This window comes from Canis lupus, chromosome 23 (assembly GCF_011100685.1).
Source record: "Canis lupus familiaris isolate Mischka breed German Shepherd chromosome 23, alternate assembly UU_Cfam_GSD_1.0, whole genome shotgun sequence".
Classification (NCBI taxonomy): Eukaryota; Metazoa; Chordata; class Mammalia; order Carnivora; family Canidae; genus Canis; species Canis lupus.
Window position 1 is genome coordinate 51,486,075 of NC_049244.1, and position 27,513 is coordinate 51,513,587.

Consider the following 27,513-nt stretch of genomic DNA (forward strand, 5'->3'; position numbering starts at 1 on the left):
TTTGATGCAAAGAGAGAAATTTCTAAATGAAGTCAATTTTTAGATGAGACCAGGACAGGATGAGAGAGAGAATCCTAGGGCCTGAAGTCACTAGAGTCCCATGCCTGTCTTATCATTAACACCCTAAACATTTCCATGTCTCATGTTATTCCTGTGTTTCTTTATCTCACAATAGGCCAAATTTTCCACACAGAAAGTGGTGCGGGTTTTTCAGGGCAAAGTTCCTGCTGCTCCTTCTTTACTGCAACTCCCTCCTCCATAGGTGTCCAGGACCCTAACTTGTGCCCTTATGCCCACCTGGCAATGTACTTCAGTAACTTCATGTTTCCTTTTAGAATGAGGCTGTGTAGAAATACACATACATATATATCTTCCCTACTGGATTTGGTCTTTGGGAATATGATTCCATAAGATTTTTAGAAAGTTGAACAGGCTCAATCAAATTGGTTAATAGCTGCTTAGACTACTACACTTATTCTTAGGACATCTGAACCTTATTATTCTTTAAAGCTAAAAGAGAGACTTTCGAATGGTAATAGTTTAGGTGTTAGAAACAAATAAGAAGAGTTTTATTTCTCAGTAAAGGAGCCTGATATTTATAGGTAATTTTGTTAGACTGGTCTTAAATGAAATAGAATAATGAAATCAAGAATATCAGAGCAGGAGGGAGGTAAACCTGTGAAAGGATGTTATTTTTTGAGGAGAGAAAACAGACCCAGACAAATGAAGTGACTTGACAAGCTGCAACAGAGGCATTCTTTGTCCCCATCATTATTTCTGCCCTTCTTTCTTGATATGTAACCATCTGAATCCAGACTACATGTTCCAGCCTCCCTTGAAGCTAGGTGTGGTCATATGCAGCTTTGTTTTCTGTAGCCAATGGGATATGAATAGTAGATTGTGTTTGACCATCTGGAAGAGTTCTTTCCATTCACCTTCTTGCTAGTTGAAATACTGACTTGAGGGATCCCTGGGTGGCGCAGCGGTTTGGCGCCTGCCTTTAGCCCAGGGCGCGATCCTGGAGACCCAGGATCGAATCCCACGTCAGGCTCCCGGTGCATGGAGCCTGCTTCTCCCTCTGCCTATGTCTCTGCCTCTCTCTCTCTCTCTCTGTGACTATCAGAAATAAATAAAAATTAAAAAAAAAATTAAATTAAAAATTAAAAAAAAAAAATTAAATTGAAATACTGACTTGATGGGTAGAGATAAGTAACCACCTTGGACCTTGGCACAGAAGTTATGTGCTCTCTAGTGTGCTCAAGGATGGGTCTCTGGGTCTCTGAAACATGGATTTCTAGACTGCTTTCTAAACTTTATGTGTGAGATATATAAAAGACTGTCTCTGTTTTAGCCACTATTGTTTTGAAATTTTGTGTTACTCTCAACCATACCTAATTTAAACTGCCACATCAGTAGTCTGGAAAAGTTTTAATTAATTCACATTACTTGATGGATAAAGGCAGGAAGAGTGAAGGACAAGACCTGATTCTAAGTTTAAGATAGAAAATGCTTTAAATACTTTACATCAAGGGATCTCAAATACTGATCCACTAACAGTTGCATAAAAATTACCTGGCACAGGGTCCCACAAGTCCAGGTTTCTAGGTCCCTTTCCTGGAGATTATGATTTAGTAAATTTTTCTATGAGTCTCATGAACTTATATTATTAAAAATCTTCCCCATGTAATCCTGATATCCAGGTACATTTGGAAGGTATTTGATCCAGAATTGTTCTTTGCTGAGGAGATGAGTCAGAACCACCAGAAAAAAAAATTTTCTCCCCCAAACATAGATGCCTTCATGGACACATAAGAAGGAGAAATTGGGGGAACGGGGGAGAAAAAATATTTTAATACTCTGAGTTCTAAAATAAGTGATTCCTCGATCTCTGGATCCCCTCCTTTTCTCCCTGCACCCACCTACAGTCATACAAATGTCACCCTAACAGGCCACTCTCTGTCAAGTTAGTCTTAGTTCAGGGAAACCTACAATGACATAACTGTATATGGCTAATGGGTTTTTTGTTTTTGTTTTGTAACAGAGTACATTTTCTATGGGAGGTTTATTCACTTCCAATGTGCATGACCACACATCAATGAATCATAAGAGTATTTGTGATGAAAAGAACTACCATTAAAGGGCAGGAGGAGTTCAATTTTTAGAGATTCCAGGGCCTCACACATCAGAGGTTGAATTTTTTGGTACATACAAAAACCTGCAAGGTCAGCAGATTCAGTCAAACAGCTGTCAACTGAAGTTGTTCTAAAAGCACTAGGGCACACCAGCGGGTTCTCCTGGCAGCAAAGGTGACAGGCACGGCAAAGTGTTACCAGAAGGCAGATTGTGGCAGGCGCGAGACATTCCCAACAGCAGAGGATAGAACAGGATTATACTAAGCGGCATGTCCACACCAAAGTAATCCTTTTACAAGATCCCCCCACCTCCCACCTCATATTGACAGTTCCAGGCTGCTTGGCAGCTCTGCTCTCCCACCTTCATCTGGGAAGCTAGAAAAAGGCCTTCCACTGGAAGGAAGCCTCCCATTCACCAGGCCATCTGCAAATCTCGGCAGAAATAAAATAAAACGGAACCAGAGACCCACTCTAAGATAAACTTTGAAAAGAATGCCAAGGATAGCAAAGACCTAACTGCAACTGGGTCACAAACTAACCCAGTCGCAGTCTGGGTAAGTCACTCAACTTTTCTAGTTTTTAATTTTCTCCTGTGTAGACTCAAGAAGTTGAACTTGATGAACAATGAATTCCCTTTTAAGAGTTGCACAATTTTATATTTATCTTATAGGAAACTGTATTATGTGAAAGTAAAAATTTTCTCCTATCAATTATATATTTGCTTTTATTTTAAAAAGATAAAAATCCTAAATCCCAATGTAGAATCATCAGACAGACATGCTCATCCTTCTGAACCTGAATTTCTGGAAATTGTTTCTTGGTCACCTAATCCCCACAAACTGATGGCAACCTCTGTTCCTGCCAAAAGATTCTATTATGTAAATATTTAGCCTAAGCCTTCTAAACATGTACAAACATTTCATTTTTCTAAGTAACAACATCCAGAGGACTCAAAAGATACTAAATCTAGGCATTTATTGACAGCATCGCTATGGGATCTTATTAATAGGGACGTCTATGACCTAACCCTATGCTTCTTGAGGGTCTCCTCAGGTGAGCAGAACTGCAACAAGAAATGAGATGAAACCCTTTTACTGGTTACTATTATTACAAAGTGTTCTTGAATCTGTCATAGTGCTCGCTCCAGTTTAATCCTTCCCCTTCCTCAGGTGACTCTCCAGTAATGAGATCTTTATTTCCTGAGCCTTCCAGCTAGTCCTGCTATAATGTGTCTTTGATCCGAAGGCCACTGTCCATGTACAAGGTTTTGAAAGAGAAATGGGAACTCTCGGAAGTTTCAGGACAAATTTAGAGGTCATAGAGCCCCAATGGATGAAGTGCCAATGGAATTTAGGGAAATGGAGATAAAAAAAGCCAAACTTACTTCATCTACATGCCCCACGGCTCCATAGATTTTTGCCATTTGTCCGATGAGGTAGGGGAATCTCTCACCAATCTCTTTCAGCATTGGAAGGAAAGTGCTCAAAGCCACAGGGTCATAGCCTGTTATCTCTGTGAGGATGTTTAGGATGACATCGCTATGAGTTGAGTCTTTCAAATGCCCAATTAGGAAAGGAATACACTTCTGAGCCACCTACAAAAAGAAAAGAGAGGGAAAGAGAAACAAGGAGGAAAATTAGTTAAATCAGAAACAATCTAATATTTTTTGTGTTAAATCTAAAGTCTGGAAATTGCCCTCACTGGAAATGAAGCCTATCCCCCAAGTCTGGAATTTAAAATTTACAATAAACTTTCAGAGACTTCAGTTTCTTTTTTCTTTACATCTGTGCTCTGCTATTAAAGAGTGAAGTTTACAAAAATGTTTAGATGCTACTATTCATAAACCAAGGTTTGATGCTTTATGTCCTCACCAGGAGTATTATATTTCCTCTAACCCACGATGAGAGCTGTAACTTAAAGGGCAATATGATATAAGTACATAAAAGATCCTCGATGACTTTAATGAAAACCTTCAAGTTGGAGAAGTATGTCTTGGACATCCTTAATAATAAAAATAAGAAAGTAGGAAAGGGTTTTACATTTTCTTCAATTTTCCATTTTGATCGCAAAAATGTACAAGACAAAAAAGATGACCAAAGTAAAATAATTTCTACCATATTCCTGATACCGTCATATTGGTTTCTTGTGAATATAAACATGCAATAATTCATATTAAAGAAAATGTGACTTTTTATGTAATAAAGTCACTATTGTTAATACACAGATATGTTGCACATTGACAATTTAATGACTTGTTTTGTCTGCTAAAATAAAATAATTAGAAAGGACTATATGTGGAGAACTAAACCATAAAAGTAAAAACAATCTTCCCACCCACATGTCTACTGTGCTGATTTCTTTTGGTTGATGTTGGTTTACTCTTTTGGAGTGTTACTTTTTTGGGTAAGGTCAAGTTGAAATGTAGCTTAAAACAGAATCTGATACTCAGCTCAGCCTGCTAAATTTATAATCCAACCCCTGCCAAAACCCTACTTCTTCCACTTCCCTCTCTAGCCTCAAGTATCTCTTTTCTCCACAAATGGCACCATTATCTGCCTGGCTACTCAAGCCAGAAATCTGGGAGCCACTCTTGACTGCTGTTTTTCCCTTATGAGCAGCCTCATCCAAGCAACCGCCAGGTTCTCTTGATTCCACTTCCCCAAGTATCCTACAGATCTTTCCACTTCCCTTTGTTTTCATTCATTTCTCCACTCACTCTTCCCAGATATCCATTGAGTCCTCCCCGTTTGCAAGGTAATGTTCTAGGTGCTGGTGTTACAGCTGCTAATCAGTCTGACGGGTTCCTGCCTTTGTGGAATATTTCACTGTCTAGTAAAGGAGACATTGGTAAAACGAGTAATTACAAAGGAAATGTGTAGTCACAAATTCTAATTAATTCCAGGCAGGGAAAGTACCAGGTGCTACGCGAGACTGTCCTGGGGCCCTACTCTAGGCTGGAGCCAGGGAAGTGCTCTCTCGGCAGGCACATCTAAGCTAAGACCACCGATCCCATCATCCTGAGCTCGCCTTATTCCAACAGCTTTCTCACTATTCTCTCTGCCTTCAGTCTTGGCCACCCAATTCCTTTTCCGCTCTGTGGCCCCGATGCCAACACTTCCCCTGCTTAACATACTTCACTAATTCGCCATTGCTCTCGAGACAGAGACTCAACATACCTTTTCTGGGCTGACTCCTCCATCTTTCTAGACTGATCTTACCTCTTCCTACTCTCCCCCCTTTCAGGTCCCATCACATATCATACTTCAACCATGTTGATTTTTAGAATTTTTCTTGAACTGCTAAGTTTTCTCTTGCATCTACAATTTCACTCATGTAATTAACTTTGCCTATAATTTTTATTGCCCCTATTTTGCTGGACACTCCTCATTCTTGAGGCCTCAGATTAGCTATTGTTTCCTTTAAAAGCCTTCCTCCACTCCTCTCTCTTCCCCTTCAGTCTAGTGCCCTGACTGAGGCCCCGACTGTGCCTTAAGTAGCTCCCAGCAAACCCTTCTCAGGCTTTCTTCATGTTACTGGTTTAGAAGGATTCAAAACTCTGCAAGGTCAAGATTCAATTCTAATTTGTACTCCGCTGTATACCCAAAGCCTAGCACAGAGCCTGCCAGACAACGCGTCAATAAATATTTGAGGAACAAATCAAAGGAAGACAAATCTAAATGATTTTATAGAGTAGCATGGGATATGCTTTATCCCATAGCATGAAGAGTTGTACACTTTTTTAAGATTTTATTTAATTATTCATGAGAGACACAAAGAGGCAGAGACACAGGCAGAGAGAGAAGCAGGCTCCATGCAGGGAGCCCGACGTGGGACTCGATCCCGGGACTCCAGGATCACGCCCTGGGCCGAAGGCAGATGCTCAACCGCTGACGCCACCATACGGGCGTCCCTGTACATATGACTGACGTACATATTTCACATGTCATATACAATATAAATAACAGGGACATAAAAAAGACATTTTGAGATGACTAAAACTATCCTACATATGAATTTAAACTTGATATTCATACCCAGTACTTGTGCAGGAAGGGCCAGGGTTAGTCTCTGGTACATGGCTCATATGAATGAACAGTCCCATTAATGCTGCGTGTGCATCTGGGAGCGGTCGTATGTCCTTCAGGAGAAACCACGAGAGATCCCTGGCACATGAGGCAGAAGTGTCAGCCAGCTGCTCTGGGTCGGGGCAGCGTACTTAACCTGAGCCTTTTAGGAATGGAAAATGCTTACACATTTCCTGCCCCATTCTATAAAATTCCATTTCCTAGTCCCTGCTTTTCAGGGCCTATTCCTGGAACATGAAGGTCTCTGTGACATGTGCTTCCAGGCATGCCAATTTTATTTAAACTCCAGCCATACATCCCAAGCCATGCAAGAGTATATTGTATCCATTGTCCCATAAAGGAAAAGAAAAAAGAAAAAAAAAAAAAAAAACAAGCAAGAAAACGAGCTGGCTGGCAAATACGTATGCTTAGGCAGATTTGAATCCATAGAAGCAAAGAAAAGAGAAGCTTTGTGTAGTATAACTAAAGTAATTTTACCAGTTAAACAAAAGCTGATTATTTTGTGATTTCCTGATAACCCAAAGCTGCTTATTATGGTGACAGGAAAGACAGATATTTCTTGAAGTTTGTCACACACACACACAAAGGCAAGTGGTGCTTTGGGCTTTAGACAGATTATTCTTGGATAAGAAGGAATTTTATTTTCTACACACAAGGCATTTCCTTAGGCTGGTCTCTTTGGGGTTGTTTCACTGGGAGCTGCTGCAGGTCTCATCACGGAGAGCAGGGGAGCCACTAAGGCAGCAGAGATGGGTGGTGGAGAGCAAGCTCACGTGGCCTTTGTTAGCCTCATGACGCAGACCTCTGAAAGAGCTTCCCAACTGGCCTCCTGGCCCCAAATGTCTTTCCTTCTGTTCTGCTTCGTTGTCCTAAAACCCCATATAATCACGTCAAGACTTCAAAGAGAGCTCATGGCCTACTGTTGGAGTCCCGATGCCATGGCATTCGCTGACGGGCATACCTGCTGCCTCCCACCGTGAACTCTGACCGGGGGACACACCACCAGTCACCCACAGCGACTTGAACACAGAGATGCTCATGCTCTCAAAGCCTATTTCAAATAGCACTACTTGTGGAAAGCCTTCCCATGGCCCAGCCTAACACACGCAGGACCTGGGAGTAGAGGACAAATAGAGGTCGCCACGCCGCACACTCAAATACTCAGCAGCTGCTTCTCTGCCTGACACACAAACCTTTATGACAATCTGGAGGCCTGATTTGAATTTTAAATGTTTGGTCTGCTTAGAGGGAACAGAGAGAAAGGACCTTTAGGCCCCATTCCTTGCCCTCCTTTTCTCTTTCTACCCCTGGCTTTGCCCTGCAAGGAGTCTCATACGCGTGCATGAATACCCCCGCCACATGTGCAAGCTCATCCGGGACACTGCTCAGGCCTGTGGGGTCATACCGTTGGAATGGCCTGTCCTTGGAGAACAGATCCAGGGCCAGGCCTGTTAAGCCCAAGAAGGAGGATGGAGATATGTGCAAAAGGAATCCCAAGGTCTCCGTTACCTGGACTACATTTAGTAGGCGACAGAATGTGTGGAAACTGGGGGAAATCCAGATGGGGCCAGACCAGACCCTGTAAGGGAAGTAGCCCAGGGACAGCACCTACCCCTGGCTTCTCCACGCCGTCAAGAGCAGAACTCATCACTGCCATTTTTTTGTGCTCCCCGAGCAGTCTCCTGACAGGGTTAGCATCTTGTTATTGAGCTGAAGTTTTGTCAAAGCTTCTCATCACCCCAGGCCACAGGGACCTTGAAGGTAGGGCCATCTGAACACATTGCACCGTAACTTAATTGCCAGCAAATGACATTTCAATTCTTACGCGTAAAATAAAGGGTAGAGCTGCCGTATGCGTGCACCTGTGTGTGCGTGTGTAGTCCTGTGCTCCCTCTTAATTTAGTCCTTAGGCTCAATTTCCTCCTCTAATTAATTTGGCCTGCATTAACAACCTCTTTAAATCTCCAAAACTCTATAAAATAACTGCCATTCTTCCTTTCTGATTACTCCCACCAGACTGACCAAATATACATTCTGAAAACCACCGTTGTGCTCCGAAGACTGTTGCAGAACGGTCTATATATTCCATCACTCCGTCTTCTTAATGTTCCGCAAATGGCTTCTTATTTTAAATAAATACCAAAAGTGACCTCTGAGCATTGTCAGCCGGACGATGCTGAGTTAGGTGCTGTAGGATTAGGTATGTGAATAGGAATGCTCTAAGCTGCTGAGAGAAAATCCAAGAAAATGACTCTATCCTCTAGGGACCAGACCACAAAAGCAGGACCTCTGGCTTGGGACATTAATCAACAGAGGGCTGACATTGCTATTTGCTGCCACTCATCTCTGCATGGTGGGGGCTAGAGGCCCAAGTCCTGGGGATAATAACAGATGGGCTCTTATGTGTTACCATTCTGTTTCTTTTGTTGGCTGGATTACAGCATGGCTTGTGGCAGCCAAGAATACAGCTCAGCCAAGGCTGAGCCCCAAAAGGCCACTTGGAAAATTGACCACCCAGCCTTTTCCTATAAATGGACCCTGAGCATTCTCTGGAGGTTCCAGCCTGAATCACCAGCCAGGAACTGCCTCCTTCCAGCTAGGAAGGATGGTTTCCTGAAAGAGAGATACCCAGAGGGCAGTGATGGAGGAAGGGGACCCACCTGCCTGGCCGGCCACAATATCCACCCAGCCCCGGCCCCCACCCTGCTTCCTCTTTTGCCCACTGTCTAATTAAGGAACGTGAGAGAGGGGAGCTGAATCCGCATGTCGGGCTCACCGCCCGCACACCTCAGTTAGCAAGTGTGAGTTCACGAAGAGCTGCGTGAAAAACCACAGGAGGCAGGTGGGGCCTGCTTTCCCACGAGAGATGTGTTGATGGGAAACAAAGGTTTGGGTCATTCCTTTGCTACAATTTCTTCCCCCTTCAGGGGATCTGGCCCAGATGGGGTCCATTCACGTCACTGCGGCTGTTTCCTAAACCCCTGCTTCTTCGTTCTGGGGTTCGCTCAGCACCCACCAGGCCTACGGGACTCCGCCTTCACTCCCTCCTCCCCATTCCTACTTCTCCTAGCTGGCTCACCTTTGTGACCGTCCACCGTCCCTCCGGAACTCCCACGGGCTTCACAAGCCAGAGGCTTACACCTCAAGTTTTCAGGGTGTTGATGCCAACGGATCTCAATGGCCGGAATTAGACTGGGCTTTCTACGTAGCCCGGCCGTATCTGGAAGAGTTGCCTGACCGGTGAGAGCCCCAGATTCTCTGCAAGTGGCAGTCTCAGGGATGGCAGTATGACAGGAGCCATCAGCGGGACACGGCGACGTAGCCCGTATGCAAACTGGAGGGGCTGGTGAAGACGAAGAGGGTATGAAAAGCCACCTCACTGTCGCTCCTTTGTACCACCGCAGTTCCTAACCCCCTGAGTTTTGACTTTTCTGCTTCCCAAAGGAAAAAGTGGTTGTGGGGAATAAGTGAGATAATGTTGTAAAACACCTACACAGTGTCCGGCACTTGACATTACCTCAACCACGATGAGTGCCCCTTGTTTACCCTCCTCTGCTTCCTGGAACCAGCTGAGGACACCACAGGAATACGCTGGACATGGTCCAGACCACCACAATGAAGTGCGGAATCGAGTGAATTTTTTGGTTTCCCACTACATGTAAAAGTTATGTTTATGCTCTACTGTAGTCTGTTAGGTGTGCAACGGCATTATGTCTAAAAAAATACTTTAAATAAAATATTATTGTTAAAAAATGCTAACCGTCATCTGCGCTTCCAATGAGTTGCAATCTTTTTGCCGGCAGAGCGTCTTGTCCTATGTTGGTAGCTACTGACCGCTCGGGATGATGGTGGCTGAAGGCTGGGGTGGCTGCTGCAGTTTCTTGAAATAAGACAGCCATGCAACTTGCCACATCGATTGACTCCTCCTTGCACAAACGGTGCCGCTGTAGCACGCAGCACTGTTTGAGGGCGTCTTAGCTGCTTTCAAAATTGGAGTCAGTCTTCTCAAATGCTGGTGCAGCTTTGTCAACTAATTTATATAATATTCTAAATCCTTTGTTGCCATTTCAACATTCTCCATAGGGTCTTCACTGGGGAATAGATTCCAGATCAAGAAGCCACTTTTTTTTTTTGCTCCTCCCAACGAGGCAAGTCTTCCTCCTTTAAAGTTTTATCATGAAGTCATAGTAATTCAGTCCCATCTTTGGGCTCCACTTTTAAATCTAGTCCTTCTGCTATGTCTGTGACAGCTGCAGTGACTTCCTCCACTGAAGTCGTGAACCCCTCAAAGTCATCCATGGAAGTTCGAATCAACTTCTTCCAAACCCCTGTTTGTGTTGATATTTGGACCTCTCCCCACGAACCATGAATGTTCTTACTGATGTCTAGAATGGTAATTGCTTTCCAGGAGGTTTTCAGTTTACTTTGTTCCGATCTATCAGAGGAATCATTATCGATAGCAGCTACAGTCTCATGAAATGTATTTTTCTTTTTTTAAAAAAAGATTTTATTTATTTATTCATGAGAGAGAGAGAGAGACAGAGAGAGAGAGACAGAGATGGGGAGAAGCAGTCTCCATGGAGGGAGCCCGACGCGGGACTCGATCCCGGGACTCCAGGATCACACCCTGGGCCGAAGGCAGGCGCTAAACTGCTGAGCCTCCCGGGGATCCCCAAAATGTATTTCTTAAGTAATACTTCAAAGTTCAAACCACTCATTGATCCACAGGCTGCAAAATGCATGTTGCGTTAGCAGGCATGGAAACATTAATTTTGTTGTCCGTCCCCATCAGGGCTCTTGGGTGACCAGGTACATTGTCAACGAGCTGTCCTAGTTTGAAAGGAATCTTTCTCTCTCCTCTCTTTTTCTGAGCTGTAAGTCTCAACAGTGGGCTTATAATATTTAGTAAACCATGTTGTAAACAGATGTGCTGTCAACTAGGCTGCGTTGTTCCATTTCTAGAGCCCGGAAAGAGTGGATTTAGCACGATTCTTTTTTTTTTTATTGGAGTTCAATTTGCCAACATATAGCATAACACCCAGTGCTCATCCCTCCAAGTGCCCCCCTCAGTGCCCATCACCCAGTCACCCCCACCCCCGCCCTCCTCCCCTTCCACTACCCCTTGTTCATTTCCCAGAGTTAGGAGTCTCTCATGGTCTGTCTCCCTTTCTGATATTTCCCACTCATTTTTTCTCCTTTCCCCTTTATTCCCTTCCACTATTTTTTATATTCCCCCTATGAGAGAGGCCATAAAATGTTTGTCCTTCTCAGATTGACTTGCTTCACTCAGCATCATACCCTCCAGTTCCATCCATGTCGAAGCACATGGTGGGTATTTGTCGTTTCTAATGGCTGAGGAATATTCCTCTGTACACATAGACCACAGCTTCTCTATCCATCATCTGTCGATGGACACCGAGGCTCCTTCCACAGTGTGGCTGTTGTGGACATTGCTGCTAGAAACATCCGGGTGCAGGTGTCCCGGCATTTCGCTGCATCTGTATCTTCGGGGTAAATCCCCAGCAGTGCAATTGCTGGGTCGTAGGGCAGCTCTATTTTTAACTCTTTGAGGAACCTCCACACAGTTTTCCAGAGTGGCTGCACCAGTTCACATTCCCAGCAACAGTGCAGGAGGGTTCCCCTTTCTCCGCATCCTCTCCAACATCTGTGGTTTCCTGCCTTGTTAATGTTCCCCATTCTCACTGGTGTGAGGTGGTATCTCATTGTGGTTTGGATTTGTATTTCCCTGATGGCCAGTGATGCGGAGCATTTTCTCATGTGCGTGTTGGCCATGTCTATGTCTTCCTCTGTGAGATTTCTGTTCATGTCTTTTGCCCATTTCATGATTGGATTGAGGAGAACACAGGCAACACCCTTTTTGAACTTGCTCACAGCAACTTCTTGCAAGATACATCCATGAAGGCAAGAGAAACAAAAGCAAAAATGAACTATTGGGACTTCATCAAGATAAGAAGCTTCTGCACAGCAAAGGATACAGTCAACAAAACTACAAGACAACCTACAGAATGGGAGAAGATATTTGCAAATGACCTATCAGGTATAGGGCTAGTTTCCAAGATCTATAAAGAACTTATTAAACTCAACAGCAAAGAAACAAATAATCCAATCATGAAATGGGATTTAGCACGATTCTTAAGGGCTCTAGGATTTTCAAAATGGTCAGTGAGCACTGGCTCCGACTTAAAGTCACCAGCTGCATCAGCCCATAACAAAGGAGAAGCCTGTCCTTTGAAGTTTTAAAGCCAAGCCTTGATTCCTCCTCTGCAATGAAACTCCTACATGGCATCTTCTTCCAGGAGAAGGCTGTTTTATTAATACTGAAAATCAGTTGTTAAGTGTAGCCGCCCTCATGAATTTTCGAAGCTAGATCTTCTGCACACCTTGCTACAGCTTCAACACCGCACCTGCTGCGTCACCTTGCACTGTTAGGTTATGGAGACGCCTGCTCTCCTTAAGCCTCACGAACCAGCCTCTGTTAACTTCAAATTTTTCTTTGGCAGCGTCCTCCCCTCTCTCAGATTTCGAAGAAGTGAAGAGAGTTGGGGCTTTGCTCTGGATTGGGCTTCGGCTTAAGAAAATGTCATGGCTCGTTTGATCTTTTACCCAGACCACTCGAGCTCTCTCCGCGACAGCAATAAGGCCGTTTTGCTTTATCACTCACGTGTCCAATGGAGTAGCTCTTCTAATTTTCTTGAAGACCTTTTCCTTTGTATCTACAACATAGCTAAGAGGCCAATATTTGGCATAAGAGGTCTGGCTTTTGACCTATGTCAGCTTTTGACATGCCTTCCTTACTAAGCTTAATCATGTCTCATTTCTTATTTAAAACAAGAGAGCTGCTACTCATCCTTTCACTTGAACGCTTCGAGGTGTTTGTAGATTAAGTGGCCTAATTTCAATTGTGTTGCATCTGTGGAAATGGGGGGCCCTAGGAGAGGGAGATGGATGGGGAATGGAGGGTCGGTGGGGCAGTCAAAACATACCCATTTACTGTTAAGTTTGCCGCCATCATATACAGGTACAGTTTGGGGTACCCCAAAACAATTAAAATAGTTTCGTTAAAGATCATTGTTCACATTTCGCCATAACAAATATAATAATAATGAAAATATTTGAATTATTGCAAGAATTATGAATACGTGACACAGAGACACAAAGTAAGCAAACGCTGGTGGAAAAATAGTGCCCGTAGCCTTGCTCGATGCAGGGTGGCCACAACCTTCAATTCGCAAAAAATACAACATCTGCAAAGTACAACGAAGTGAAACACAGTAAAACAAACTATGCCTGTGCTTCTCTCAAGTGGAGGCTACTTGGCTGTTTCCCCAGGCCAAGGAGAGAGAAGGGGGCAGGGGGTCAGAAGTCCTGGCCTGTCACTGACTTCTTACTCTCTGCGTGCCGGGGGCGAGCTAACCTCCCAGAACATCCATTTTGACTGTTGTAAAACACAGAAAACTATAATACACCTTGAGTTACTGAGAGGAGTACATTAAATTGGTAGGATTAGATGCTAAAAAAAGAAGTCCTTTATGAATGATACAGTCCTCTGCAAATTGAGGCACGGATACTAACTCATCTGTGTTAAGAAATATTCGCAAAGTGACCTCTGTGTGCCAGATGCTCTGCAAGGCATCGGGGACACGGTGGTGAACAAGATGGCCTTCACGTCCCCGGCGTTTGCGTCGCAGCCAAGGTGGTCCAGAGATCTGCTATGGCAGGGAAGGGAAGAGTCAGAGAAGACTCCTGGCAAGAAACTGAAATCTAAGGACCAGGAATAGTCAGCTCAGAAAGAGTGGGAGTGGTGAGGGAAGAACAGCCAGGTGAAGGACGCAGCGTATACGTAAAGACTCAGCTCCCTGAGCGGGGAGTCCCTGCCCATCCCTGGACCATATGATTGTGCAAGGCGCTGGAGTTAGAGGAGTTAGAGAGACCCTATGACAACAGGCAGTGATCAGGGGCCTGGTTTGCAAATGGTCTCCTACGTCCTTCCCTGAGCATCTGGGCAGCCACAGAAGGGCTGTACCAGGTGTCTGACGGGACCTCTTTGAATGTCACACATGGTGCCACCCTCACTCTTGGACCCCATCGTCTTCAGTGGGGAGACCCCAAGTCTTTTCTGTCTTCCTTCCTAGAAGTGAGTCTCCTGCTGGTTTCATTTGCCTTTCTGTCCAGCCTTTAGCTCCTGGGAAATAAATTGAATTAAGTTACTCTCCCCAGATCCCCCTTGTTTTGAACCTGCCTTTCCCAAAACTAGGCTTTGCTCTTGCTTGCAGGCTGCAGATAAAATGGCACGCCAGCTGCCTCCTTAATCAAGTCAAGTTTGGCCTTTTGGTCACCCTTCCCCGTCACCTGTATCATCTGGTCCCCAGGCTCTAGCCGTGGTAGGCAGAAGAATGACTCCTCAAAGATGTATATACGCCGTAACCCCCAGAACCTGTGACCATGTTGCCTTACATGGCAAAAAGGACTTTGTAGGTATGATTAAGTTAAAGGTCTTGAGATGGAGAGATAATCCTGGATCTTCTGGATGGCACCAAGGGGGCCTTAGAGGAGGGAGGGAGGAGGCTCAGAGTCAGAGAAGGAGACGTGATGAGAAAAGCAGAGGCGAGAGGGAGGCAGGACAGGAGCTGAGCTGGGCAGGCAGGGAAAAGGGCAAGGAACCAGAGTCTCCCCCAGCACCTCCGGAGGAATGCAGCCCTGCTGACCCACTGTGGACTTCCCATCTCAAGAACTGGAGGATAACAGATTGGTACTATCTTAAACCACTAGGTTTGTGGTCATTTGTTTCAGCAGGGATGGAAAACAAACATCCCACCCCTTCCGCACCCTTCACTCCCAGCCTCCGCTTAGATGATCCAACGATCCTTCAACTCTACTCCTTGTCCAAACTCTGCTACGGTTTTGCTCGAACTTTCTGTCCTTAATTCTTTCCCAAACGGATTCCTCCATTTGGAATTCATTCTCTAACTTCGCTCTGGAATTCATTCTCTAACTTCTACTAGCATCTGATTCTAGCTAGTACTTTGTTCCACGTCTTCAATCTCTTGTCATTAAATTTAATAGTCCCCAGTTGCCAAATCTAAGGTCAGTCCCGATCTCCAGGCTCCTTGACTTCTCTAGATCTTGGTCCTGTGGGGCCACTTTACACCCTTTGGAGCCCACGACACATCTTTTCCCCGGTTCCCCATGGTCTCCGATCTCTTTGATCTCTTCTGGTTATTGACTTATTTTTGAATTCAACAACTTTTCATTGAACAACTACTGTGTGTCCGGCACTACGGTAGGGAGAGCATGTAAATACGCAGACACAGCTCCCATGCCCCTCAAGGCGTCCAGTGTGCCCCGGGAAAGACAGGCGTGCAAAAATAATGACGATACGCTGCCCTAAGGGCAAAAGCAAAAGCACACGCACATCAGGTAACAGCTGTCCCCAGTTCCCTGCCCAGCCTCTGGCCTAGCTACTCCGAGTGTGGTCCCTGAAGCAGCAGGAAAAGTGTCACCTGAGAACCTGTAAAGAGGCAGAGTCTGGGGCCCCTTCCCAGGCCTCCTGAATTGAAATCTCTAGGGGTAGGGTCAGGTCTCTCTCCAGTGTCCAGGACCCCCAGCCCTGTCTCCGCTCCCCAAGGCCCTGTGCCCCATGCTCCACCTGGAACAAACCCTCCCGCTCTTCAAGGTCTGGCCGCGATGCCACTTCTGTTGTGAATCTTCTTGACACTTGTTTCTCCCTAAGGTAGAACTCACTGCCCTACCTTCTGCTTCTACCGTTTGCAAACCACTTATCACCATTTATTCTGTTTGGTTTTGTGACTGCTCATGGAGAGCTACCGCCAAGGTCTGCGATACAGAAGGAGAAAAGAAGTCATTCCTCCCGTCGGGCCCTTGCAGCCACGGCAGCCTACCGCGGTTAATTGTGCATTCGACCCTTCTCGCCGGCTCTTCTCTGCATGGTTCGAGGGTTGACTTCAAATGTTCCAGTACTCACCTTCACGTTCACTGATTTTTTTTAAGTGGTGGGTACTGACTTTATCAGGAAATGAAGCAGAGTTACAACCACGGTCGATAGAACCTTGGGCTGACCTTTAATCTTCACTCGTACGTACCTTCCATGATCCATTCCTACTCTCCCCTTCCTGGCGGCCTCGAGTCTCTCTCTGAGTATCCTCGGGAGTCAGCAGAAGCACCAGGCAGACGGTGTGTGTCCTAAACACAGAACCTCAGGACTTTTGTTTGGATGCTGGTGGTAGAGGTAGAAGAGGTGTGCTGCCTAGAGAGCCCCTTGGACCAGTTTGGATCCCACGAGGAGAAAGCTTGCAGAAAATGGAAGCCAACGCCAGAAACCAAATCCGAGAAATAGAGAGTAGGAAAAGTGTTCGGTTCGTATTATTTGAGCTCCTGGATCGACCACCTCACCTGAAGGTATTTTTTCCCCATCACATTAGCTAGTAAATTCCTTTATATTATTTAAACCAGCACTCAGTTGGATGTTCTGTGATGGGTAATCACAATAATCCTAATAATTATAATATTTTATTTGATCCCAAAAAACCAACAACTTGCTATCTAGAAAACGAGCCTTTGCTCTCACCCTAGGCTGCTTTCCCCACGTGCAGCTCATTTCCTCGGCCCAGAAACCACAGATTCCTGCGCTTCATGGCCACACTCAACATCAATTAAAGCTTTTCCGCCATAGTGACAGGTTTTACCTTTGTTCTGTTTTCAGTACTGTACCTGTTATGGTTAATTTTATGTGTCGACCTCACTGGGTCATTGAGCGCCCACACATTTGCTTGAACACTATTCTGGGTGTGTTTGTGAGAGTGTTTCCAGATGAGACTGGCATGTAAATTGGTAGAATGGGTAAAGCAGATTGCCCTCCCCAGTGTGGGTGGGCCTCGTCTAAGCTGCTCAGGGCCTGAACGAGACTGGCCGAGCAGGGACACTGGTCTGCTCCTGCCTCTGGGCTGTGGCTTACACCATCAGCCCTCCGGTTCTGAAGCTTTCACGCCTGGACCAAAGCTCACACCATTGATCCCCCTCATCCTCAGGCCTTCGGACTCAGATGGGAATTACACCCCGTGTTCCCTGGGTCTCAGCTTACAAATGGCATCTTGTGGGTCTTCTCAGCTTGATGATCACGTAAGCAAAGTCCGTTTGCTCACGATCTATGTGTCCATCCTATCGGCTCTGCTTCTCTGGGGACCACAGTGCCATCCCCTCCTCGCTTTCACGGTTCTAGGAAAAGTGAATGAGTGCTTTCACGTAAAGGCGAGTGTGTTTAGGCCCACGAGGGAGGAAACCCGAAGCACACCTGCTGTTCTCCTGCCTGGTTGTGCGGACCGTCATGCATGTGATGTACTTTTTACCTCGGGCTGCTTTCTCTTCGCAGCTACGTGCAAAAGCCGTAGGAGATGGTACTGCTCTGGTTGCTCCAGCTGAGGCATCAAGGCCAGGAGTTCCATCAGGTGCCTGTTGATCGGCTGAGGCTGCTTTTCATACACAGCAGGTAACACCCTCAACAGCATGGCATTGCCTGTTGAGGGAACAAAACCAGGAATGACGAGCATTAGCTCACAAGCAGTAGAAACACGTTCACTGTCAATGCAATAACCCTTGCACTTACTCATTAAACAGCGTGGAGTGATGGCCAAGGCTTCTGCTAAAAATAACACAGTATCTTATTTTGAAAAATCACTACAGCGGGACTCAAACAGATTCCATAAAAGGGAATATCATATTTATTTATTATCTAATGAAAAAGTTTTCCTGACTAATGCTCCACGGGGAAAGAGGAACACTTGACAGTAACCACACCACACCCTGAAGAAGGAAACAGTTCTGATAAAGAATTCCTGACGAGAAACAACATTTGGATGCTGTTTAAATGAAAACTATGCAGTGTCATAAGCATGAAACGGAACCAAAAAGGAAAAAAAAGGCGCAGAGGAATGTTTTCACGTTCCTGAGAGATATGGAGGCCTGGTTCAGACAGCTGACATGTGGAAATGCAGCCTTATTTTTATGAATAGTTACAAAAAAAAGTAGCAATGAAAATTTAAATCCCCAATTTCTGTACTATTTTCAAGGGAAGTTGAGAGTCCGCTTGTTTGTCACACTTGATTTGCCTCAAAGACATGTATGGACAACTGGATTTAAGATGGCAAAGTCTCAAGAAGAGATATTGCATAAGCTACAGGGACTTATCAGCAAACAGCATATGGGAAACATCTGCTTATCACTTTATGGTATGGATTTTTTTTCTCAAAATCCTCTCAAGTACTTAAATGTCTCAGGAGAATTGGTTTCTAGGGATTTCTTGAACAAAAAAAAAAGTTCGTGCGTCTATTACTTTCAATTTGGCTTCGTATATAGATGAAAGACACAGGAGGAATCAACTGAGCAGCAGTGATTACACGTATGTGACCTTTCTCGAATGGGGGGACATGTCCATATATAAAGGACATTTAGATAGGAGAATAGAACAAAAGGGGCAGCCCGGGTGGCTCAGCGGTTTAGGGCCAGCTTCAGCCCAGGGCGTGATCCTGGAGACCCGGGATCGAGTCCCGCATCGGGCTCCCTGCGTGGAGCCTGCTTTTCCCTCTGCCTCTCTCTCTCTCTCTCTCTCTCTCTGTCTCTTATGAATAAATAAATAAAATTTTAAAAAAAGAGAGAGAGAGAGAGAATAGAAGAAAAAGGCTACCATTTTCAGAATATCCGGGACTAAAATTAATAGAAGGGTAACTCTGGATCAGATTGAATGAGTGTGGGTGATGATACATAATGAGAATTGCTTTTCCCGCACGTGGTTCACAGAATTAGTCTCCTGCAGATTTCCATATACCCATGGAATGCGAAGTATTAGAAATATTCAGGGTTTTCTTTTTAAAAAATGTCGAGTCCATCACAAAATATTGCTTGATTTTGTTTTCTATCTCTCTGAACCAAGAGCTTTTCCTTAAAGGATCAGGAATTTTTAATGTAATGCCCAGTCTGTACAGGGTACAATAGACCTTAGAACTTAATTATGTAGACATACTGATCAATCTCTAAAAAAGTTCATGATAAATCAGACTCTCTTTGCAACTGAAGACAGGAAACTGGTGTAAGGCTTTTGATACAATACCCATTAAATACCCTGAAAGCCTTGAAGGAAAAACTCCAGATTAGTCATTTTCAGCTGACTTGCATTTTGATCACATGATGCAAAAATAAATGCATAAAAATTTTTTCTGCGTTAGAAACTGATGAAGACACTTTGGTATAGACGTCCTGTAAATTCAGAGAAAAAAGAGAAATCCTATAAATTCCATGTATGAACTAATATTTTTTAAATTATGGAATATTTGAAGCCATTAGGCAAAAGTAGGCAATAAAGAATAAGGTCGTGCCCTCCAAAGCCACTTGGTGCCAGAATCACTTCCTATCCCACTCATTTCCTTTTTCTCCCCTAGGGCAACCACCATCCTAAAGTCGGTGTTTATCATCTTCATGAATGTTTTTTTACATTTCAGTTGCACGTGTATAGACCAACAAACATTTTATAGTGTTGTTTTGCAGGCTTTAAAATTTTTTGTCAGTGGTATTCATACTATGCAAATGTCTTTGCAATATTTAATTTTTTTTTACATTCAGCACTGTGTTGAAGTTTTAGCTCCAGGAAGCTCTCCATCGCTTACTCTCACAGTTGTATGGCATTCTATCGTGTAAGCAGGCAACAATTTATTCATACACTCTATGGTTGAAAGACATGATGATGATGATGATGATGATGATGCTTAGCTTTTACCAATAGTGCTGTAGGATGCTGTAATTTTTATACCTATTTCTTGACTCAGGAATGGGAGATCTTCCCGAGGGCACTGTTTTAGCACTGGATTGCTACAAAACTATGACCCCTACCTCCCTTTATTTGGGAGGTGGGGTGGCTAGCATCAGCTCTCAGGCTTACAGGGTTGGTCTTGGATCCCCACCCCCCACACCTCTTTCTTTGGCTCCTGGAGGTTTCCCTTACATTATCTGTAGCTCATCTGTACATTTAAAGTTTTCATTATAGTGGGATCACTGGGTGGCTCAGCGGTTGAGCATCTGGCTTTGGCCCAGGGCGTGACCCCGGGTCGGAGGATCGAGTCCTGTATCGGGCTGCCTGCATGGAGCCTGCTTCTCCCTCCGCCTGTCTCTGTCGTCTCTCTCATGTATAAATAAATAAATAAATAAAATCTTTAAAAATTAAAAAGTCGGCACTTGAGATGAGCACTGGGTGTTATTCTGTACGTTGACAAATTGAACACAAGTAAAATTATTTAAAAAGGAACAAACAAAATAAATAAAGTAAAACCCTATTTAATTATTGCAAAAAAAATTTTTAAAAGTCATCATAATGTAAATGCATTCCTAGGTGTTTTGTGCAGGAGAGTTTTCAGCTTATTTGGGCCTTCACATTTCGAAGGAAGCAGGAATCCCTAAACTTATTTTATTATTTATTTATTTAAATTTATTTATATTATTTATTTATATTTATTTATTTGTTTATTAATTAATTTATTTATTTACTTATTTTTACTCCTGCACTGTTGGTGGGAATGTGACCTGGTGCAGTCACTCTGGAAACCTGCGTGGAGGTTCCTCCTAAACTTACTTTAGGAGCGTGATCTCCAGTGGGATGATACAATTTCCACCTCACAGCAGCTCAGGAAGAGCAACGTTCCTAAAGTCAGCGCTTCCCTCTCCCCCGGTGCCGTCCTCCTCGAGGTTTGCGGGTGGGTGAGCCCCTCCCTGCGGGGAGCCTGCGAGCGGGCTCGCGCCTGCAGGGGGACCCAGATGCTGGGGCTGGGCTGGGGCTGGGGCTGGGGCTGGGCTGGGGCTGGGCCCGGGCCCGCCCCCAGCACCCGCATCCTCCCGCGCACGCCGGTCCCCCTGGGCATCAGCTCGCAGCAGCCCCGCTCCGCCCCGGGAGGCCGCGCGCGGGAAGGGGCGAGGCTCCCCCAAGGGCTGCGGCGCGGGAGCGGGGCGCAGAGGGGGCACGGCCAGGCCTGCTCCCCGCCCCCCTCCAGCCCTCGTGGGGACGGTCCCGGCCCAGTTTCCCCACCTCTTTCCCCTCTGACCCTCCTCCCGCTAATCTGGCTGCAGCATAGCCCCCGGCGGGCTGCTCTTGTGCAACGTGCCGGCCCGGGTCGCCCGCCCCCGCGCCCCCGCCCGCCCCCGCCCCGCTTCGGGGGGGCCCCGGGACGGCGCTGACCCCCGGCTCCCCGCAGGCGCTGCCGGCGCTTATTAGGGGCGCGGGGCCGGCCGCCGGTGTCCGCCGGTGTCCGCCCGGTGCCCGGTGCCCGCCCGCTCCCTCCCCTCGCGTCCCCCGGCGGCGGCGATGCGTCTCCCCGCGGTGCTGCTGTGCGCGCTCTGCTCCGCGCTGTCGCCGGAGGGCCCGGGGGACTACGAGCTCATGTACGTGGACCTGGACAACGAGATCGACCACGGCCTGCAGCCCACGGAGGACCGTAAGTCGGGGGGGGCTCGGGGTCACCTCGGCCGCGCCCCAGGGCTCCGCGGGGCCCACGAGGACGGGCTGCTGGGGAGGTCGGGGGGCGGCGGAGCTCGCAGCAGGAGCCCTGGGGAGCCTCGGGGTCACCTCGGCCGCGCACCCCAAAGGCTCCCGCCGGGTCCCCACGAGGACGAGCTGCTGGGGAGGTCGGGGGAGGTGTCGCAGCAGGAGCCCGGGGGCCGGGGGGGCTCGGGGTCACCTCGGCCGCGCACCCCAAAGGCTCCCGCCGGGTCCCCACGAGGACGGGCTGCTGGGGAGGTCGGGGGGGTCGCAGCAGGAGCCCGGGGTCGGGGGGGCTCGGGGTCACCTGGGCCGCGCCCCAGGGCTCCGCGGGTCCCACGAGGCCCACGAGGACGGCTGCGAGGACCGGCGGGCGGTGACGCGCGTGTCCCCGCCGCAGCCCCGCCGTGCGCCTGCCGCCCGGAGCTCAGCCGCTGGGACAAGCTGTTCATCATGCTGGAGGACTGGCGCGCGCGGGAGGGCACAATGCTGCAGGCCGCCGACGCCGTGCTCCGGGCAGAGCTGCGCTCGCTGCGCGCCGAGCTGGGCCGCCTGGGGACGCCGTGCGCGCCGCCGACCGAGGGCCCGGAGCCGGGGCGCGCCCTGGGCGCGGTGCTGGAGGAGCTGCGGCGCACGCGGGCCGACCTCCGCGCCGTGCGGGGCTGGGCGGCCGGGCGCTGGCTGCCGGCAGGTGAGCACGGGGAGCGCGCGGCCCGGGGGGCGGGGGGCACCTGCGCGCACCTGCGCTCACCTGCGAGCACCTGCGCGCACCTGCGCACGCCCCGCGCGGCGCCAAAACGCGCTGCAGAAGGCGGAGCCCGGGGCCGCTCCGTCGGGGCTCTCCACTCCCTCCAGGTTTCGGGGGGCTCTGGTCCCCGCGCTATTTCGGGGCCCAGCCTGCGTTTTAGGGAACCTTTCCTGGGCCGCCCCCCCCTCCCCTGCCTCCTCCCTGCGTGCGGGTTCTGAGCCTGAGGCTTGAGACTGAACCTGACCCCTGAAGGGCTTAGCGGGATTGCCTCCCCCCAAAAGGGGCCTGTGGGATTGACCAGCCCCGAGGGGGCCCCTCAAGTCCCGGAGGTTCGGGGGAGCCCTACATGCGCAGTGAGATGGGCTGCTGCGGGAGCACACTGGGAACCCTCCTCTCCCCAGGGACTTGCAGGGATGGGGGTGCAAACAGGAGAGAGGCGGTTCAAACCAGATAGGACTTCTTGAAGTCGCCCCCCCTCCTCCCCTGCCATCCTACAGGGATCTCCAAAAAACACATGTGGGCCCGAAATAACACGTTTGAAAGGTGGGTCAAAGAAAGGAGATTTGGAGCCAAAGAACACTCCTTTGTGGAGGCCAAAATCTCTAAGAGATAGCGGCGCAGGAATCCTTTGTTGGGCCATATGGGAAAATCAGGGACTTAGGTATGAAAACAACAGCTTTCCTGTGCCTGAGAACGTCGGGAACAGAGGAGGATGACTTACAAGCAGCGCCGCCCTCCTTAGAGTGGCCATAAAGCAGCTCAGCTGTTGGGGGGCAAGGATCCTAATGGTAAGCATGTGGGGGAGCATGTTTCATTTAAAGTTGCAGAAACCATAGCAGGGTGTCAGTCGTTCCTAAGTATTGGAGGACTTTATCAATGCTGAGCAGATTTTCTGGACTATTCAGTACAGTTTCGGAGACTGGAAAAGCATAAAACCAAATACACGATTAGCTCCTCAGTGTAAGTGACAAGGAGACAAAACATAATTCTGTGGCTATTCTAGTGGGTGACATTTCTTGTCTTTGGCAAAGCATATTAAAGTGATTGTACCTATGATGCACCCCCCCTCCCCAAACTGAAGAATTAACGCCAGTTTTCACTCACCTCTGTACACTGGTTAGAGCAGACAGGGATGTATTTCTGAATTCTAGAATGCTAATTCCTTATTCCATCCAATAGTACTTCTACCCACATGGTTTTATTTCCCCTCTCTTGGTTTCCTGCCAGCTTGGTTCCTCGGGGATTCCTAATTATTCTGTTGTCGGCCTCCTAAGAACCTGGTTTTAATTTTGTTTGGTCTTTGATAATATAATCAGAAAAACCTATTAGTTAAAAGCCATTTCATGAGAGAGTTTCTGACATTTTAAAGAGATATCAAGAGCTTCAATCACTGGTCCCCACCAAAAAAAAAAAAAAAAAAAAAAAGCCACAAAAAAACCTGTGAACACGAAATTCCACTCCAGTAACTCACACAGCCAGTGCAGCCTGCAGGGGAGGCTGAGTCTCTGAGAGGCCATCAAGGAATGCTTTGGAATGCAATCCTGCCTGCCTGGGTTTATTTAAACAGGAAATCAGTTAATTAGACTGCAGTAGGCCCCCTCTTGAACACTCCTTTACTGGGACTTTACAGAGAATAATATCTCAAATGGTTATGCATATGGTGATCTTTTGCTCCGTGATCTTTGTTTCACTTAATTAACACAGAAAAAAAAAAAAAAAGAAAGTACTGATTTCATTTGAAGAAAGATTGTCTCATTAAGAATGAATCTTAAAAATCTTCAAAAATTCAAATTCTTCAGTGAAAAAGAGAATACCAAAAACGTGACGGGACCAATTTGTGCTTTAGTATTGTAGGTGCTTTGATACGATTTTTTGAAACTCAATATTTCTTTGACTATTTCTAGGTCCACAGCTATTTGGTTTTTTTTAGGGCCGAGCGTAGCCCCCCAGTCACTTGCAGGCATTTAGCGTAGTTGAACACGCTCTGCACGGACGCTGGGTGCCTCCAAGGTCTGTATATTCACTCACCGGTTGGTCTTTAAATGCTCTGGACGCCTGCATGCCAGAGCTATTTTATAATAAATCTTTAGTTTGTTATAAAGTGAATAGCTAGCCCTCGTTTAGATTAAAAAAAAAAAAAACAATTCTTTTTCTCATCTCTCCTACGCCTATGAGGTTATCACAAAGCAGAGCTCACCTATGAAAGGCTTTGGCACATTTCCCAGAGACACCTAGAAGGGCTTCCGTTCAGCACCTCTAGCTCCCTGACCAGACAGGTGACCTGGAGCTGAACTGAGGTGGGACTTTACTGAGCTCCCAGCCACCCACGGCTGAATGTCTCCTTCTCACTGCTCTTTAGCACAAATATGTTCTCGGCCAGGCCCTTTAGGAGAGCTCACTCTTCCTTAAAGGTTTTCTGTTGCTGCCTCCATAGTATTTATAAGCATGTGGACAAACGGAGCGTTTCTAAGCATACCCGTGGCCTCACAGTTCTTCTCCCGAGCACTACGTTCTTGTTGCTTCGAGGCGGACGATCGGTAGCAGGATGGGAGGGGCCGTTACGGAAAATAGGAAAGCCCGGAGAGATTTGGGGGCTCATCAAAACCTGCAGGCTTGCTGCTAGTAAAACAGACGGAATCCCAGCGCTCCTAGCCAAGTGCAGGGGTTCCCCTCCTGGGAAGCAGGGCCGGGTGCAGGCCAAGGGCACGGCCTCTGCAGCCGCAACGCCGCAGTTCAAAGCCCCCGTTTTACCACTTACCAGCTGGAAAGTGGAACCAAGTTGCTTCATGCTCTATGCCTCAGTTCTCTCATCTGTAGAATGGGAATATTAAGACCATCTCTTAGGGTCCAGAAATAGGATTAAAACCATCCAGGGCGGTAAGAACGGTGTCTGGGACCTAGGGAGTACCGGCCATCGTGATCGCTCGTTGCTGCTTCCGAAGGTAGCCTTCGACAGACTTTGCAGTTCACAGGTGTCTGGAGCACGTGGTATTTTACGATTCCAGCAACAATAGCACTGCCCTGGAGTTCCATTTAAAAACACGTCGACAGCAGGTAAAGGGTGAGCTAGGTCCATCGAATTTCAGAGGTGTTTTTGTCGTTGTTCTATGGAAGTTTGGTGAAGTCAAGAAGAGGGAAACAAGTCTGGCTCTAAGTTCTTGGAAACTACAGCGTCACTGAAGGTAACACGTGCAGGCCAAGGGCACGGCCTTGGCCATTTAACATTTTCATTAAAAAAAAGTAGCAACAGACCATCAGCTAATTGCGAGGGAAAGTAGTTATTAAAACATGGTTTCCACCATTTTTTGAGTTGGGACAATTTGGCTACTCTGCCCGCCTCCCTTCCACGTGGGGCCTTCACGGAGTAGGCCTGACAGTTGACCTTATTCCTCTTTCCTTTGCTCTGGAGGTCACACGGGAGGTCACACGCGAAGCTGCTCGGGTCGTGGTGGGCCACAGCATAGGATTTTCAGCTGTAGTCGTTCGAGTGCCGGGCGGAGACCCCTAAATGCTGGGATGACTTGTGAACGGACGCCCCTTTCTCTCATACCCTTGTCACGTTCTTGCTCCTCTAGGTTGTGAAACCGCCATCTTATTCCCAATGCGGTCCAGGAGGATTTTTGGAAGCGTGCATCCAGTGACGCCCATGAAGCTTGAGTCTTTCAGTGCCTGCATCTGGGTCAAAGCCACAGATGTTTTAAACAAAACCGTCCTGTTCTCCTATGGCACCAAGAGAAACCCGTACGAGATCCAGTTGTACCTCAGCTATCAGTCCGTGGTGCTCGTGGTGGGCGGAGAGCACAACAAGCTGGTTGCCAACGCCGCGGTTCCCCTGGGAAAGTGGACCCGCCTGTGTGGCACCTGGGAGTCCAGGAGAGGCCGCGTGTCCTTGTGGGTGGACGGTGAGCCGGTGGCTGCCGCGCTGGAGATGGCCACGGGTCACCTGGTCCCCGAGGGGGGCATCCTGCAGATTGGCCAAGAAAAGAACGGCTGCTGTGTGGGTGGCGGCTTCGACGAAGCGCTAGCCTTTTCTGGAAGGCTCACAGGCTTCAATATCTGGGATCGTGTTCTCGGCAACGAAGAGATAAGAGAGTCGGGAGGAGCGGAGTCTTGTCACATCCGGGGCAATGTGGTTGGGTGGGGAGTCACCGAGGTCCAGCCCCATGGAGGAGCCCAGTATGTCTCCTGAGTGTTGTGAAGCTCGACTCGAAGCCAAAGAAAGAACCTCACGTTTCAGACAGTTGGGAAGGTCTGAAAACCTCAGCGCGTGTTAAGAACACTTGAGACTAATGAAGGGGAGAGTTGAGATCAATCTTTATTTATCTGGGCAAAATTACCGAATAAACAGCTGAAGAGAAGGCATTGGGGAATGCTTGAGGGGATGTTGTTTCTAGACTTCACGCCACGGTGCTTTGCGATTAGTGCTGTGTCTCTGTCAGATAAACTCGCAAATAATTAAAAAGGACTGCGTCGTGGAACAGAAGGGCAATTGTTTCACTTTTCTTTGGTTAATTTTGTTTTGGCCAGAGATGACTTTTACGTTGGAAGGAACAGAAAATAACATTGGCTGTCCATTATTCACTGTTAACTGGCATGTACCTTATGATTACAAAATACGATGATGAAACATATTTATACTACGATGTGACTTAACAAATGCAAATGTAGTTTATGTGTCATAATCGAATGTCACTTTTTTGAGAAGATAGTTATATAAGTTATATTATAAAATGGTTTTGTATTAATTTTATTAAGACTATTTTTGTAAAGCTCTACTGTAAATAAAATATTTTATAAAACTACCCCATGTCATCTAATTTTATTTTATTTTATTTTATTTTATTTTATTTTTTAAGTTTTTTTTTGTTTTTTTTTGTTTTTTTTTAATTTATGATAGTCACAGAGAGAGAGAGGCAGAGACATAGGCAGAGGGAGAAGCAGGCTCCATGCACCGGGAGCCCAATGTGGGATTCGATCCCTGGTCTCCAGGTTCGC

General features: G+C 46.9%; 2 protein-coding genes across 4 annotated transcripts in view; one reads left to right on the plus strand and one right to left on the minus strand.

Annotated features, from left to right (window-relative positions):
• Positions 1-27,513, minus strand: part of VEPH1 (ventricular zone expressed PH domain containing 1) — a 222,558-nt gene that overhangs the window by 150,723 nt on the left and 44,322 nt on the right. For all 3 annotated transcript variants that reach the window (XM_038571298.1, XM_038571299.1, XM_038571300.1), the window contains exons 5-6: positions 17,602-17,768; positions 3,517-3,726 (exon numbers count right to left, since the gene is read on the minus strand). In XM_038571298.1, the coding sequence (XP_038427226.1) occupies positions 3,517-3,726; positions 17,602-17,768 (377 nt within the window). The remainder of the gene's footprint in view (positions 1-3,516; positions 3,727-17,601; positions 17,769-27,513) is intronic.
• Positions 21,510-27,320, plus strand: PTX3 (pentraxin 3). The gene is made up of 3 exons (XM_038571301.1): positions 21,510-21,726; positions 22,171-22,461; positions 26,094-27,320. The coding sequence occupies exons 1-3, from the start codon at positions 21,597-21,599 to the stop codon at positions 26,705-26,707; spliced, it is 1,035 nt and encodes a 344-aa protein (XP_038427229.1). The 5' UTR covers positions 21,510-21,596; the 3' UTR covers positions 26,708-27,320.

Coding starts and splice junctions, on each gene's coding strand:
- PTX3 (XM_038571301.1), top strand. CDS start 21,597: ATGCGTCTCCCCGCGGTGCTGCTGTGCGCGCTCTGCTCCGCGCTGTCG. Junction 21,727..22,170: donor CCTGCAGCCCACGGAGGACC/GTAAGTCGGGGG, acceptor TCCCCGCCGCAG/CCCCGCCGTGCGCCTGCCGC. Junction 22,462..26,093: donor CGGGCGCTGGCTGCCGGCAG/GTGAGCACGGGG, acceptor TTGCTCCTCTAG/GTTGTGAAACCGCCATCTTA.